The following is a 13,450-nucleotide window of genomic DNA, read 5'->3' on the forward strand; positions in this document are numbered from 1 at the left end:
CTTCAGCCACAATTAGCATACTTCCTCACGTCAGAGAAGAAATGGATGCATTTTTTTCTTAGCAACCTTGCAACTACCACCCTGGACATGGCCGTAATAGTTACTCCTTTAAAACTTTTTTGTTCTTCCCTGGTGCACAATTTTCACCTGCAGAATTCATCACTGGAGTAGTCCTTGCAGAGTATTTTGGCAATTAAGAGCTATATTTTGTATGAACAGGTTCAGTACATTATGAACTGTTAAAGCATATCTGGAAAAGCAAAGAGATATAATGTATGTGGTTTACTCTTGCTCTTTTACCAAATATCCAGTTTTAGTATGAGATTACTAAATGAATGTTTGCATACAGCAAATTTACCTTTCTCTATTGTTTTGGGGTAGCATATGTATATAAAACAGATTAAAATCTGTATTTCATTTATATGAAATAACAACACAATCTGAGTTTTGAAGAAAGACTAAATCGCATTGAAAAAAACAAAGTTGAAGAAATATGAATGTGATGGTTTCTTTTTAAATTATCTACTAATTTAAGTTCTAGATGCCTCTGATATTTCTGTTTTGTAAACAAAAGGTTGTCAAAATTCAGAAACTAATTACTAGGGAAGCCAGGCAATGAGTTTAACAGCTCTTTTTTTCTTCCACTTTTGCTTAGATCTGAGAAGACTGGCTGTTCCCCTACTCTCTACTTATGCCCACTGGATCGTGCAGGAGATGACAGATATAAGCCATTCAAACAGCCGACTAATCTAGCAGGTCACCTTTCATATCATACTTTCTTTCATCTGCTCCAGTCTCTATTGGCTACCTCAGTCTCAAAGAGATTTGTCCACGTTTGAGATAGTGCCTGTGGAAATTACTTCTTTTCAGCTGCATGATCTAGCAAAGTGTTTGTTACGTACAGAGAATGTCCCCACAGATCCATTGTCTTTCCATAGTCACACAACATACCCGAGTGTGGTAATCTATGGCACATTCCTTTGGCTCAATAGCGTATTGCTGTGACCTGTCTAAGCATCAGTTAAAGGATGTCTTTGCAGTATACTGGGAGCAGACGTGAGCTTACACTGGCTGTAGTCTTAACCAGCAAAAGCTAAGAGCTCAAAGAACTGTGCTATATCTGGTCATACAATTTTTGGATCAAAGCTGGCTCACATTCCCCTGGCTCACAGTGCACAATGAAGCTGTAGAACAAGCTCACTACCATAGGATGTTGTGGACAGCAAAATAGACACGGTTAAAAATGGAACTGGACTCATTCTTGGAAGACATTCACTGACCGATGACAATCAGTTAGGATAGTCCAGATTCCACCCCCAGTTCATAAAGATTATAAAGCAATACAGGTGAGGCACAACAGGAAAATGATTGCTCTGTCTTTGACGCCATCTAACTGTATACTAATGTTTCTGTTTGTACTGGATTTTCCTTATAGGGCTGGCTGGGCATTAGCAACAAATGAAAAAGGAAAGTATATGACTAAAAATGTGTAAGTAGAGAACCAGGGCAAAACCCTGAGCAGAGCACCCCGGTACACCAATCCTTCAATGTATCCATGGAATTCGAGGCCTTTCCAGGGAGAAAAAAGGCTAAAGGAAAAGCAGAAAAAAACCAACATAAAACCAACCAAACAACAAAAAAACCCCAAACAAACCACACAAACTGCCCCCCCCCAACTTATCAGGGGCACTAAATCAAAAAGGAAAGGTATGTAAGAGTTGCAGGATCAAACATTAGTATAGAGGGAATTGAGTGAGGCATCAAGCACAGAAGCCCTGGCAGCATCTACTACTCCGTGAAAGTATCCCAAGTGTATACCACTTGACGATGCTCTGCCTGCACACAAGAGGACAAGGGAACAGAAGCAGACCCCACTGTGTCTGGGATCTCTCCTAACTTCTGATAGAGACAGAGTACTGAGCTATGGGGCTCTTTTGTCTAGCCCTGATGGCACTGAAGTGACTTGGAAATCTATCTTTGCACACAGACTTCGGAATCAGGTCCTCTGGTTGTGGCAGCAGCTGAAATATAAAGCTTGAGATACACAGAACTTGATTTCCCTTTGTACATATTGGATTACATTCACTCTGTGCAATAACTATGAATCAGTAAAGTCTTTCTTAGACCCCCAGAAAAGGGCACAAATATGACTTAGGTATGTGTGCTGTTTTTTTGAATAGAGGGCATTTCCTCCAGGTTAAGGAAGCGATGGGAGTTTCACTAAATTGCCTGAGTGAAAAGTACCACAGCAGCAAACAAGTCACCAAGTCGCTTTGGAACCAGAGAGAGATATATCTCTAATAATGCAAGCACCGCTTTCCCCTCCTTTTAATTTATACGCACTAATGGTACAAATAAAGAATTCTCCGATAGGAACGAATGGTTATGAAAGGTGAAATCTGCATTCCTTGCATAACTGCTGTTTCCATAACACAGCCGCAGGGAAGGCGGAGAGCTGCTGCTGCGGCCCGGCGCAGCCGGTGGTGCCACAGACCTCGGCCCTGCTCAGGCGCGAGAGAGGAGCGGAACGCAGGGCACATTGTGGTGTTTGATAGCGGCAGGCTAGCGTTGCCCTCTTGGTGAACCACAGTTACAAAAAATAAAATATGTTATTTTCCCATTGTCTATAGGGTAGAAAAAAACTATGGAAAATTTCACAAGCTATAGATTCCCATACCTAATATTTTAGATGAGCTTTATGAAAAGAAGACAGGGGCTTTCTAAGCCATTTTGCATATAAGCATAGGCCTAGGTATTGCATTTTTTACTCAGGCAGGTTGGATAAAAATAATAAAGCAATCTTTCCCCAGCTGAAAGTTTAAGTTTCTACATGAAAATAAGAACATTTGGGGTTGGATTTCTTGCCAACTATGCTTGCTTAGCACTACATAAGCAATATAGAGAAGGTTTATTTGGGTTGTAAATGGCCACTAGGAACCCCTGTGCACAAATGAACTCCTGGCTTTGGAGGTTGCAGAGTTTCACTCACACTTGTAAAAGAAGACACTTGGAAAATACACTTGTAAACCAAAGAGAAGATGCAGGATGTTCTGGGGACAGGGAACACTACAGTTCAGCAAAACCTAGCCCAGAGTTCATTTAAGGCTACATAACGTTTGTGTAAGGTTATGTCTAAACCGTATCTTGCATTTTCCAGTTTCTGGGCAGTTATGTGCTCCACCTGCATCACACAGATATCTGTTATTCGGGAATGAAACTTCTGACTTGAGGCCCAAATAATCCAGATGCAAACCCTTGTCACAGGTCATCACAAACACCTTAATGGTCATCTAACAAAGGCAGAACTGAGTATCACTTAACAGAACTATTTGTGTTTCCACTGCAAACATAATGTGTAAACCAATTCTAAACATACAGTTTAGATTCCAGTACTGATTTTTGTAGAAATCAAATCATTCAGAATATTCATTATTTTAGGGGTTTCCAAAGTAGACCACAGAGTTCCCCTTTGTAAGCTGTAATTACACTGTTTCGTTATTTATCATGCACGGGCAGTGTCTAATTCATTAGACTGTTGCTTGCTGAATATTTTATTTTCTGTCCATTCCAAGCAAATAAAATTCCTCTTAAAACACAGCTAAGTAAAACAGCATTGTACATCAGAGTGGTGGTTAAAAAGTATTTCATCTGCATATCACATAACAAATGTGAAAAGTAACTTTCAGAAAATTCTCCTTTCTATAAATCAGATTAAAGGTCTTTCAGCTCCACATACAGGTTTGTCTAATACAGTCAGATCTCTCCTTCTTAGAACAGTTCCAGAATTTCAGATTAATTATGTATAATGTCAAAGCAAGGCAGTCTTCCATCAAGGGTAAATACTTGCAAAGTCCAAGCTAAGTAGGTTTGAGATAAACTGGTTTTAAACTAGCATTTTTACAGGGCTGTTGTGACAAAGCAAAGCAGTTAGTAGATGCCAGTGAAGAATTTTCCAACTGGCTGGAAAGAAAGCTTTCCAAATATCTGAATGACAGCTTACAATTCCAAACACACCAAAGCGTCCCATCTTGCTTGTAAACCTTTCTTGTGCAACAAAGTATTACAGTATATTCCATTTATAAACTCATGGAAAACTTCTGTTATTTCAGATTCAGATTATTAGGACTGTACAGATACTTTCCTAGTTTATTTTTAAAGCAGTGACTGAACAGTCACATCCTTTTGTAATTTCTACAGCTCCCACTTCCATTTCAGTTTTTAAACAACCAGATTTATATTTGCATACTATATATATTTTATAATAATATACTACAGGACAATTATAATCGCAGGTATCCTTTCAGAAAGAAGAACGTCATTTGACTGAAAAAAACAAGAAACAGAATTGCAAACCTACTATCAGTTCTAATGTCAGTGCAAGCCATTTTCAAAATATTTTGCATTCTATATAAGCACAGTCCCATCTTGTATGTACATATTCCAAACACCACAAACTATCCAAGATGGAGTTTACAAAAAATTGGCCTAATCAAAGTTTCTCCTCCTTGTTGCCCCTCTCACATACTTTCTGGAATGGCCTTGAGCAGTCTCCAAAACATAGAAAATTTGCTGCTTATATTCAGAGTAGGAACCAAACTTTTAGATTTACAAATTCTAGTTTAACTCAATACTGAGAAAGACCCAGTCATCTGTATTGAGTTCTTAACTGTGTCTAATTCAAATACAGGACTGAATACTCATATGCCCAATAATTTCTACAAGCTTTTTGAAAAGCAGTGGATAAGAAAGATGATGCTTTTTCATTTGCTGACTTTATAAAACATAGATGATTTGCTTTGTATCATTTAAATCACTCAGTGGAATATTTTTTTCCTTTTTGAACTATTACAATTTTCACCTATTGTTTTGTTTACAAAGTTGAATCATTCTTCCTTTCTAGTAGAGAATATTTGATAATTTGATTCAACTACATTTCAGATTTGGCACAAATCTCCCCTCCAGCTTTTGGAGATCATTTTATTTAACCTTTTTTTTTTGCTATTGGAATATCAGTTACTTTTCAACAAGTAAATGCATGTGTGCCACCACATCATTTACTGAATGAACTGAAGATCAGAATAGCAAGCACTAGGTCTAATATTGCTTGGATGCCACTAATGGGTGCGTTATAGATTGAAATATTTCATTTGATCTATTAGTTGTTTTGTAGTTATGAATATCACAGTCAGTAATATGAATCTATTTAAAAAAATGAATTCAAAATCCATTAGCTTTTAAGCCACTGTTCAAATGAAAGCAGTACGTTATAACAACTGAAACAACTTCAAGTGAGAATGAGAGACCATTTCCTAATTTTTATGAATATGCATTCCAGCTTTAATCACCTCCCAGACAAGATCTGTCTGTTTCTAAAAATAAGTATTAATAATAGATATGTATATGTAGGGTTTTCTTTATTTTATTCCATTCCTCAGTAGATGTTGACATGCAAGCAAATCTTTAAAACTTTTATTGCATTTCCGTTTGTTAAAATAGACTGACTGTGAAAGAGCAGTCCAAATACCACGTACACTGGAATAATCATGAGTTTACTACTGCCACCAAAAGAATAATCTCTAAAGTAGGGCTTAAAGCAAGTTGAAGGCATAATAGAAATACAAAATTTAAAAAATAATACAAAGAAATGTAATCAGTTGTAACTTTGTGGTAAAAGGAAGGGGATAACTTTTTTTTGTATAATAAGATTAAATAGAAATACATTTTTACACAGTGCAAAATTTACCTGAGAGAACTACTGCTTGCTACACAAAGAAGTGAACCAAAACCCAGATGACTTCAGAAAGTACTGACATTTTACAATAGGAATCAGAACATTTAAAATAACCCTGGAGACACTTGCAGTACTTTCAATACGGTGTATAAAAGTATAAGCTACCCACAAACTGGACTGGCAGAAAGCCTCCTTCATGGTCCAGATGGCAAGTGTTTAACAAGGTGTTGACTGACATCACTGGGGTGTTCTAAGTCTGGATGCAAAGCTTAATGCTTTATGTTTTGCAGGTGCTAATGGAAGGGCACGACAATATCTACTGTTGAAAATATGCTATTTTATTGTTGTCAGCTTAGTGTTACTTCCATTTCCCAAAGATACATGTGAATTGTTCATTATAAGAGCAGAGATGAGACGTGAAGCTGGACCCACTAGTCAAACGTATGTTCTGAACACAGTTTGCAAAATAACTGATCATAGTAATTGCTTCTGCAAAATGTGAGAGGACTTGAAGTATTTTCTTGTTAATTTATTACCATTACCCTATTCTTACAATCCATCCTGATGTTATTACAGATCTTGCAATAGTATTTTCTTAATGCTTCAATTGCTATAGATGCATTTACTAAGTTATGATCTCAGTTTGCCTTTAAAGGTTTCCAACTTGTTATAAAAGGAAAGCTCATTTAAATAGTCATGGTCACCTAGAACAAGTGTCCTACGTCCTTGTGGATTGGCACTTCAGTGCTCATAGAACCTTTTTCTTTATTAAGGCATTTTTAAGGTCTCCCTTCTGTGTGAATTCTCTGGCCTTCATAGAATGTGAACTCACACTGCAACCTTTTTTTCACTTGGGGCATACAGAGCTGCCTGTTTCCATGATAGAAAGCTGTAAAAACTCAGTTATCTTTAAGACCGTTATTTCTTCACAGCAGTTGGTAGAAAGCCAGCAACAGCACAAGAGGGAACTCTTCCAGGCTTTTGTGTCCCACGGTTAGAAGAGAGACTAAATCAAGTGTGGAGGCAAGACCCATTTGCTAAGCTGAGAAGAGGAATCCAAGAAGCCATGGGATACCTGAGTCCAGCAGGCAGGGCACAATTATGATTACAGGGCCACTAAGCAGCCCAAACTGCCAGGCAAACCCTGGGATGGGAAGCAGGCAAGTTTGGGCATGTTCAGGCAGGTGGTTGGGAGAAGGACATGGGGAACAGCAGAATGGAAGCAGGATTAACAGATCAGCAATCAACGGGTGTACTGAATGGCCAGCAGCATCAGGTGTCCTTAACTCATGTATCATGTGGGCAGGGCAACCGTGAGTCAGACTTACAGACACTTACAGTATGTAGTTTCCTGGGTGCCAGATGGCTTGTCTGGGTGTAGCCTGGCAGCTGATGAAGACATTCAGAGTTACTGTGGGAGAAACATGCACATGCAACATAAGCCTTTTTTCCAAGCTAAGAAACAATTTCTGTTTTTTTTAGTAGTACTAGTATTATTTTAAAATAAATTCTTTTTTTATGATTTTGGATGGCTGACTCATTTTCAAAGGCTTTAGATTGGCGCATGTGGCCATAATTCTTAGCTTTTTTACGAGCACATGAAGGTGATTGTGTTGATACTAGTATAAGAGTCAAAATATGCGGTCTTTGCAACTCAAGACTTTGCAAACTTTTGCAACTCTTCTTTGCGACTCAAACTTTGTATGGTCACCTACTTTCTTTTCACTTCCATTTCTTCACCAGCTGTGTGAAGTAAAGGAATTTCTGAAGCCAAAACCCCCTGAGGTTTATGAATGGAGCGTTTCTTTGTTTACCAAGTTGGGAGGACGTAGGTGGGACTGCACACTTGCCACAGAACTACTCGATCCCTCTCATGTTTTGGAAGATCTACCTTTACCCTGCTTGTCTTTCTACACAGAGGGCCTTGTTCTTCAGTCACTACATTCCCAGTACTTCCCTGCACTGTAAAGATACTTTTATATTTAAGTGTCTTCAGATTAGACTCCAAGTATTGTCACCCACACTTACCATAAACATCCCTAAACCTTTCAGCTTCAGACCCTGGAATCTCTCAAAATAAGGTCAAATTATTTTACATATTAAGATCCTCATTCCTGCTGAGTCATGCTTGTTTTGACCTTTAGTTATTTGTCTTGGGCTCTTTACCCAGTAAGTTTATTTTATTTTTTTGTTTGTTTGTTTTTTAATATACACAAGCACCTGAACGGTGTCGCTACACTGAAGGACGGACACTGTTGAAAGCACTTCCGATAGAGATACGCCGTCAGCAAACTTACTTATCAGGTGTCATCTTTGCACCAGCCTCACGACGTTCTGGTCTCGAACCAAAGTTTTCTACATTAAAGCGCTTTTTGAGGAGGAGTTTTGAAATAAGCGCTTGCGAAGGCGGCACTCACGGAGCTCGCCGCGCCGGCCACCCCGCAGCTGAGGCGAGCTCAGGCGGGCTGAGGTGGGCCGGGGCCGGGCCGGGGCGGCGCGGCGCGCCCCGGCAGCTCCCTCCCACGCCGGCGAGGAGACATGTGACAGCGCCAGTTCTGTCTTGAAGCCTCCGAAGGGCAAGGGGCCGCCGGCGCGGCGCGGAGGAGGCAGGCTTCCCTCGGATCCTCCGGCTCCCACTGAGGCCGCGGCCCCGCGGGGGAGGCGCCGTCCCTGCCCCCGCCACTCCCGTCGTCGCAGGTGCAGCCGCGGGACGAGCGGCGCCGGACGGTTCCCGGAACGGCTGCCTCCTCCCGAGGGGAACAACCCCCGCCGCCCCGAGCGAGAGTCTCCTCAGAGAGGTACGGACAGGGCGCGCGCCCCTCCTCGCCCCGCCCTGCCCCGTCAGGGCGACCGTTAACGGCGCCCCGCGCCTGGGCGGGGCAGCCCCCCCTCGCCCCGCCGGACCCGCGGGCGGGCAGGCGGGGGTCGCCCCTGCAGCTGGGGCCTCGCCCGGCAGGAGGCCGCGCCCCCCGCCCCCCGCCTCAGCGCCCTCCTTCCGCCTGCCCCCGGCTCCACCTGCTGCGGAGCCGCCCCGGGCCGCGATGCTGCCGCCCAGGAGGCAGCTGGCCGCCCCGGCGGGGCTGGGGGCGCGGCGAGGGGGTTCCTCCGCCCGGGGGCCGCGGCTGCCATAAAGGGCCGGGGAAGGGGCGGCGCGGCACTGCGGTACCGGCGTGGCCGGCCGGCGGGTGAATGCGGCAGAGAGGAGCGGCGGCAGAGAGGAGCGGCGGCATCTGGCGGGAGCGGCTCCTCCCCCGTCTCCTCCGCCAGCGGCCTCTGACAGAGCCTTCCCAGCCGGCGGGAGGGCCGGTGGCGGGGCCCGGCCCGGCCCTGCCCCAGCATGGCTTTCCCCGGGGCGCTAGGTAAGTCCCGAGGCAGGAGGCAGTGCCGTGCCGGGCTGGCCCGGCCCGGGGTGGTGGTGACCTTGGCCGCCGCCCCGGCGGGAACCGACCCTGGGCGGCCGTGTCCGGGGCTCCTGCGGCGGGAGCGCCCGCGGGCCGGGCCCCGCGCCCGGCCCTGCCCTGCCCCACCTGCGCCCGGCGGCGGGATGCGGCTCCCCGCGCTGCCGGCTGACCGGCCGTGGGGCTCTGGAGGCGGCGGCGGCGTTGTTGCTGTTTTCGTGGCGTGTGCTCATTCCATATTCAAGCCCATTAAATTCCTGATCAATATTTGCTTTTTAAATAATCATTCCATCATTTTTTATGCAGCATGTTTCGAGAGAAATAGCTTTCGTTTCTTCCACAAAGGTGCAGAACTAAAGAGCAACCAAAGCAGCCTTTCTGTGAGAGAGGATTATTTAGGAAAAGAGCATTTGCTGGTTGCTGAATGGCATTCATACTCCCTCCCCATCCCATTAAGATGTCTAGTTGTTGCTCTCCCAGTCACTCACCTTGGGTAAAGGACAGCACTTCTATAGGAAGATACTGGATACAAGATCCTCATCCCTCTTCCAGTTCGGGATGGCACAGCTTGCATGAGTATTGCATGAAGTGCCTCATGACTATTTTAGGTTTATTAAACTCATTTTAGTGACATAACCTAGCAGCGATGTGGGTCAACCTACCTTTCAAAGTGTTTTGTGTCTTAGTCTCTCATTTGCTTGAGCGGAGAACATGAGATCAGGTTCTGTAAGAAAGAAAAAAACCAAACCTTGGTCTCAGTAGAGGATCGTACTTGTATCTATACATTCTGACTTTTCACTATCTTGTTGTAATGATTTAAAATACAGTGTGGTTTCTCGTGCAATATAGTTCCTACTGCATTTCTGTTTCTGATCACGGTTCTGTCAGAAAAAGTTCGTTTATATTAGGAAAACGCTCAGCGAATGATAGACATACAACCAATTGATTTTTCTTGTCCTAGTCAGCTAGTACTGAAAATACTTTAATTGCTGATTTAGCAGCAGAAGAAACATTTTTATTCCACATTTTATTATTGTTGCTAGCACTCTTACTGTAGTCCAGTAACTATAAAGACTGGTTTTGCCTGCTTGAAGTGGCCCAAAAGGCCCTTGTTGCTGGCAACTGTGTGTGTGGCAGTTACTGTTGCTGACAACTGTGTTCATTGAGGTCAGTGGAAAGACTCCCATGACTTCATTGAGCTTTGAAATTGAGAAACCTAATCTAAGTTTGGATGCTTCTAAGACATCGTAGTGCATTGTCATCGAATCATTCAGCTAAACGTGTATGTATTTTTATATTTCTTCTATAGTTATACTTGATTTTATGAAGACTTAATGCTAATTGCAAAGCAAATATTCTCCAGGAAGAAAAACTGCAGAGAGTCAGATCTACAGTTCTTTAAAACTAGTGATGTTTTTCCACTGGGCTGTGAATTGGTTCTTACAAAATAAGAATGTGAAATAATGTAGATGATCACTAAATTGCCATGTTATGGGTCAATATATCTCTCATCACCTTTTCATACTATATTTGCTTTTAGCATAAAAGCAAAAGTGTTCTCAAAGCAACTGTGAAAACAGGTGGATGTTAATTAGAATCTTTTAGGCTGAAAACAACAGGATCACATATCAAAAGGATCACATATCAACATGTGAAACTTGCAGCATGCCTACAGAAATACTGTAATGAAGGCCCTGATAAGTTATGCCTGGAGTCATTAAAAACTGCCATGCTCCATGATGACTTACAGCATACATTGTTATTTAAATGAATGCCATCTTATAAAATGTTTGTATTTTTGTAACCAAAAAGGAATCTGCAATGCCAGTTTTGGACCCAGGCTTCACATTCCGGCAGTGCTTAGATCCATTTGGTGTGACATGTTCATTGCTATTTTTAACTTATGTAATAACAATTTAATCTTATTTGTTACAAACTCCATCATACTGAAGGCATTCAAAAAGCTTTATAGTACGTAATAAATAATGCTGGTCAGTAGCTTACAAGCGCTGTTTTTTTTTTCCCCTCCAGAATGCTACCAGATATGTCAAAATTCATGTTTTGGATTGTATGAGAATGAAATATAAATAAAGCCAAGAAACTACAGAAGAAACCCTAAAGATGGTTTTTTCTGTAGTGCTGCTATAACAAAATAGAAATGTTTTGTGATGAAAGGCTACTTAAATAAAAATTTAAAATATAAAACATTTTTTCAAAAAATAATATTTAAATGCCAAGTAGACATTAAAGTCTGTATCATATCTGCTTCCCACATAAAATTCAAAAGCAGGATATGAACTACTGAAAACAAATGGGGAAAAAAAAAGTCACTGAGTTAACTACACCATGTTTGCTCCTGTTGTGCACCCATTTTATTTCACAGCAGCTCCATGACTTTCTTATTTGTGGAAAGGATGGGGCGAGGTAGAAATGTACAACCTTCTTTCCTAACTTGCTTGTGGTGTTGGTTTGAAGTTAGTGAGCGGGGAAGAAGGCAGGCAACTGAGTGAATGTGATTTCCAGGTTCGGTGCAGGTACATGCAGCTAAGTATACATTATATCTCACATAGTAGTCTATCTGATTATGCAAGTAAGTGGAATCTACTGGTAAATCTGTACACACATATCTTAGGAATTTTCATGGGTATGCCAGGAAGTTCCTGATTCACAAACTGGCATGGGTGCCCAAGTAAAGATGCTCAGGGGATACCTGTGGTTCTTGTGTAATGCGTACTAGTTTAAATTCTGTGTAGGTGTTGTACTTCAGTCTGCTTTTGCTCTCAGCTCTTAATTTTGGTAGGTGTACTACAAAATAAACCCAGTCTCTCGCATATCTCTATTCTTCGTGTACTTATAACTTTGTCAACTGTCTTCCTTATTAGCCGAGATGCCGAGACAGTTTCCAAAGCTGAACATCTCTGAGGTTGATGAGCACGTGCGCCTTCTAGCAGAGAAGGTATTTGCTAAAGTTCTTCGAGAAGAAGACAGCAAAGATGCCTTGTCACTATTCACTGTGCCCGAAGACTGCCCTATTGGGCAGAAAGAGGCCAAGGAAAGGGAACTGCAGAAGGAACTGGCAGAACAACAGTCTGTGGAAACAGCTAAAAGGTTTGTTAAGTAGTTGCTTTCTTAGAGGAAAACAGTTCTTTAAATGAGTTTGAGTTAATATTGAAATATCTGGTAAATAACATTCTGCCTCTTATACTTCAGAAGAAAGGTCAACAGCAGGTACAAAGGGCACCTGTGTGATGTCCTGCTGTACTGTGCAGAAGGTGTGGGGATGGGCCCTAGGGAGCTTGGATTGATGAGGTGGTCTTAGCTGTGTTTCCAGCAATAGCATAGATGTTGTTTATGCAAGTTTAACAAGCAGTATAGCTAGGTAGAAGTGGACACAACCTGAAGACCCTTTAATGTAAAAAGGGTCAGAAAAAGAAACACTCCCCCCCCCCCCCCCCCCCCCCCTTTATTCTACTTTCATTCAGAGAAACAGAAAAGTTTAACACAGAGAAAATGACAGTGGTATGATACTTCTTTTAGTCTTTGTAAAAATAGATGAAAGCCAAGACTTGACATTTTAACATCAAAGGAGAAGGTGAAAAGTGGTATTGGCATAATGAAGTTATCCATAGGTTTCTTTAACTCACAGAGATAAAATCTAACCACTGTCATCCATAAAAGCACACATTTTGCGTTTTTCCTCAAAAAAAAGAAAGCACAGTCCACCTTTGGTTTACCCATGAATCTAATGAAGCCAAACTTGATTGGTTTATGATTTTCTTCTGTCAGAGAGGTAGCCTTACCCTGATATTAGGCTGTTCCAGTATCTTAATTTCAGTGGACTGGCTAGACTGTTTCCTGGAGTCATGTGAGCTCAGCAGCAGTCTGACACCAAATGGCTCCGATGTGTACAGGCCCTTCAAAAAGCAGGCAAACAAGGAAGCCTTTGAAAGTGATAGCTAAACCCATGTACCCAGTTAGCTGCAGACAATCAGTTGGGAAACACTTGGCATCATATTTCTGGAACAGAAGGGAGAAGAGTCAATTTAGTTAAATTAAGATATGACACACTGATGATACAGGCTGAGACTTTTTGTTTTGAATTGTGCAAGTGAGTTTCCCACTTGGCATGTTCATAGACACAAACAAGCACAGAAGGAAAAACTAGATGTTTTCATTCAAACAACTATTTGGTATATCTTTGCTCCTGAACTAGTAAGTTTCACTTTTAATTTGGGAAATTGTCTTATAGAAATATGTTCTGTCAAACTGTACTTCAAGTTTTGCACAAGTTTAACTGTGGGAAGTGGGATATTATATGTAT

At 42.0% G+C, this 13,450-nt stretch overlaps 2 protein-coding genes across 7 annotated transcripts in view; one reads left to right on the forward strand and one right to left on the reverse strand.

The window, feature by feature from the left end:
- The window catches only part of SBF2 (SET binding factor 2), a 326,647-nt gene extending 318,499 nt beyond the window's left edge, over nucleotides 1–8,148 (reverse strand). For 2 of the 3 annotated variants that reach the window (XM_082317789.1, XM_082317787.1), the window contains exons 1-2: nucleotides 8,029–8,148; nucleotides 7,070–7,142 (exon numbers count right to left, since the gene is read on the reverse strand). In XM_082317789.1, coding sequence (XP_082173915.1) covers nucleotides 7,070–7,133 — 64 coding nt within the window. In that variant the 5' untranslated portion in view covers nucleotides 7,134–7,142; nucleotides 8,029–8,148. Of the gene's footprint in view, nucleotides 1–7,069; nucleotides 7,143–7,759; nucleotides 7,792–8,028 lie in introns of those variants that run through there. The other variant, XM_082317788.1, reaches the window with a different exon arrangement.
- Nucleotides 8,067–13,450, forward strand: part of AMPD3 (adenosine monophosphate deaminase 3) — a 35,251-nt gene continuing 29,867 nt past the window's right edge. For 3 of the 4 annotated variants that reach the window (XM_082317792.1, XM_082317793.1, XM_082317795.1), the window contains exons 1-2: nucleotides 8,897–9,090; nucleotides 12,012–12,237. In XM_082317792.1, the coding sequence (XP_082173918.1) occupies nucleotides 9,069–9,090; nucleotides 12,012–12,237 (248 nt within the window). In that variant the 5' untranslated portion in view covers nucleotides 8,897–9,068. Of the gene's footprint in view, nucleotides 8,530–8,896; nucleotides 9,091–12,011; nucleotides 12,238–13,450 lie in introns of those variants that run through there. The other variant, XM_082317794.1, reaches the window with a different exon arrangement.

The sequence above is a fragment of the Platalea leucorodia genome (genome assembly GCF_965183815.1).
Source record: "Platalea leucorodia genome assembly, chromosome: 7".
Lineage (NCBI taxonomy): Eukaryota > Metazoa > Chordata > Aves > Pelecaniformes > Threskiornithidae > Platalea > Platalea leucorodia.